This window comes from Solanum pennellii, chromosome 12, assembly GCF_001406875.1.
Source record: "Solanum pennellii chromosome 12, SPENNV200".
Lineage (NCBI taxonomy): Eukaryota > Viridiplantae > Streptophyta > Magnoliopsida > Solanales > Solanaceae > Solanum > Solanum pennellii.
The window spans coordinates 44,970,219-44,972,453 of record NC_028648.1 but is presented as its reverse complement, the minus strand read 5'-3'; the positions used below and the strand labels follow the sequence as shown (position 1 = coordinate 44,972,453).

The 2,235-nt window shown below is 40.0% G+C and overlaps 1 protein-coding gene across 1 annotated transcript in view; it reads right to left on the bottom strand.

Annotated features, from left to right (window-relative positions):
* LOC114075302 overlaps window positions 1-1,463 on the bottom strand; it is a 22,995-nt gene extending 21,532 nt beyond the window's left edge. Inside the window, exons 1-3 of the mRNA XM_027913787.1 lie at window positions 1,307-1,463; window positions 916-1,107; window positions 632-771 (exon numbers count right to left, since the gene is read on the bottom strand). Of these exons, the coding sequence (XP_027769588.1) occupies window positions 632-771; window positions 916-1,107; window positions 1,307-1,463 (489 nt within the window). The remainder of the gene's footprint in view (window positions 1-631; window positions 772-915; window positions 1,108-1,306) is intronic.
* Between the last annotated feature and the right edge of the window lie 772 nt (window positions 1,464-2,235).

Genomic DNA, 2,235 nt, shown 5'->3' with positions numbered 1-2,235 from the left:
TATATATATATATATATATATATATACATGAACACCCAATTGAGCCAATCTATGCACCTCTTTCACTAACTCTCTATTATCATCGGGAGCATGGGCTAAATTACCCATTGACATTCGACTTAGAGCGTCCGCAACCACATTGGCCTTGCCAGGGTTGTAAAGAACACTCATGTCATAATCCTTCAAAAGTTACAACTATCTTCTTTGTCGGAGATTCAACTCCTTTTCAGTGAACACATATTGAAGGCTTTTGTGGTTCGTAAACACATCCACATGGACACCATATAGGTAATGCCTCCATATTTTCAAAGCAAACACTACAACCACTAATTCAAGGTTATGAGGTGGATAGTTCTTCTCATGCACCTTGAGTTTTCTAGATGCGTATGCTATCACCTCACGGTGTTGCATGATAAAACAACCCGAAACTATTCGAGAAGCGTAATAATACACTATAAAACCCTTGGTTCCCTCCGATAAAGTCCACGCCAAAGCACAGGTAAGTTTATCTTGTAACTCTTTCAAACTTCTTTCACAAGCTTTCGTCCATTCAAACTTAACTTTCTCTTGGGTTAAGGTTGTCAAAAGAGAAACAATGGATGCAAACCGATTAACAAATCTCCTCAAATACCTGAATAAACCCAAGAAACTTTGAATATCGGTTGGTATCAAAATCTAACATATCAAGTTCTATCAAATAAACAAATATAACTCTATTAGGAAATGATATAGGACAACTCGTAAAGACTCTTCTAGACACAGCGGAGTCACCTATAGGGATAGTAACCAAAAATGGTTTAATCAACACATTGGTTAATACATTAAACTTCATGGTCACTAAGGGAGTTACAAATGATAAGGTGAAATCGGGATCTAGTAAAGCATAGACATTAATGAAAAACACTTGTAACATACTAGTGACAACATCGGGAGAATTCTCTTGATCGCCCCTATAGCAAAGATCAGAGAAGAGGTTCTTCTTAGGAACATCCAAACTAGGACAGCTTGCTTGAGTTTGATTACTCTCCTTTCCTCTAGCCTTTATCATACGACAATCCCTCGCCTTATGGCCACCCTTTCCACACCCAAAGCAATTTTCCGTCCCAACTAGACATTCACCAATATGCTTCTTAGCACACTTGGTACTAGTAGGTTTCTCACTTGGTGAATTTCCACTTCTTTCATTTTGGGCCTAGGGTTAGACACTCTATCCTTGCTCACCTTGGGGAAATTGTAAGGAACTTGGTAGGAGACCCTCTACTTGAATCTAGGCTTGTCTTGAATTCCCAAATTTCCCTTATAGTACCTCCTTTATAAGGTTTTGCCCTCTTGAACTCCCTATTATTCCTCTTGACCCTACTCTCCTCAACTTGTTGAGTATGCACCATCAAACGAGAAATGTCCATGTTGTCATCAAGCATTGTCGAACAACACTCTTTCGTAAGATCATCGGACACACCCATCATAAAATGTCTCATTTCTTCTCTAGGATTCGACACCAAAGAAGAGGCATATTTGGACAACTTAGTGAACTTAAAAGAGTATTATTGCACACTTATACCTCCTTGATGAAAGTTGATGAATTCTTCCACTTTTGCCTCTTTTTTCTCCCTCAAGAAGAACCTACCAAGAAATTCCCTCCTAAAAACTTCCCAACTTATGGGACCTGCTATAAAATCCCTATTGTACCTCCATTGGGTATACCAAGTTTGAGCCACATCATTGAGCGGCTAGCTTGGCTTCTCATTTGAACTCACTCCAATAGCTTACAATATCTTGTAGACGTCATCAAGAAAGTCTTGGCGGTATTTATTCACCTTCGACCCAAAGAACATTGGAGGGTTCATCTCTGTGAAGTCCCTCTATCTAGAATCCTTGGTACTAGCAATTTGGTACACACGAGCTCCAACTTCCCAATTTTCTTGAGTCGGCATGGCTTGAGCTTGAGTAGCTATGGCTTGATCTTGGTTAGTCATGAGCCAAGTTGATGAAATCCAACCTTATCTCTTCATCCGTCATGGCTGGAGGATTGACTGGAGCTTGGTCACCTTGTGGAGCATTTTCTTAAGGAGTAGCTTGATTATCTTGGGGAGGAACTCCTATATTGTCACGACCCAAAACCGAGCCGCGACTGGCACCCACACTTACCCTCCTATGTGAGCGAACCAACCAATCTAACCCTAACATTTCAATATAATATCAACAGAAAGTAATGCGGAAGACTTAAACTCATTA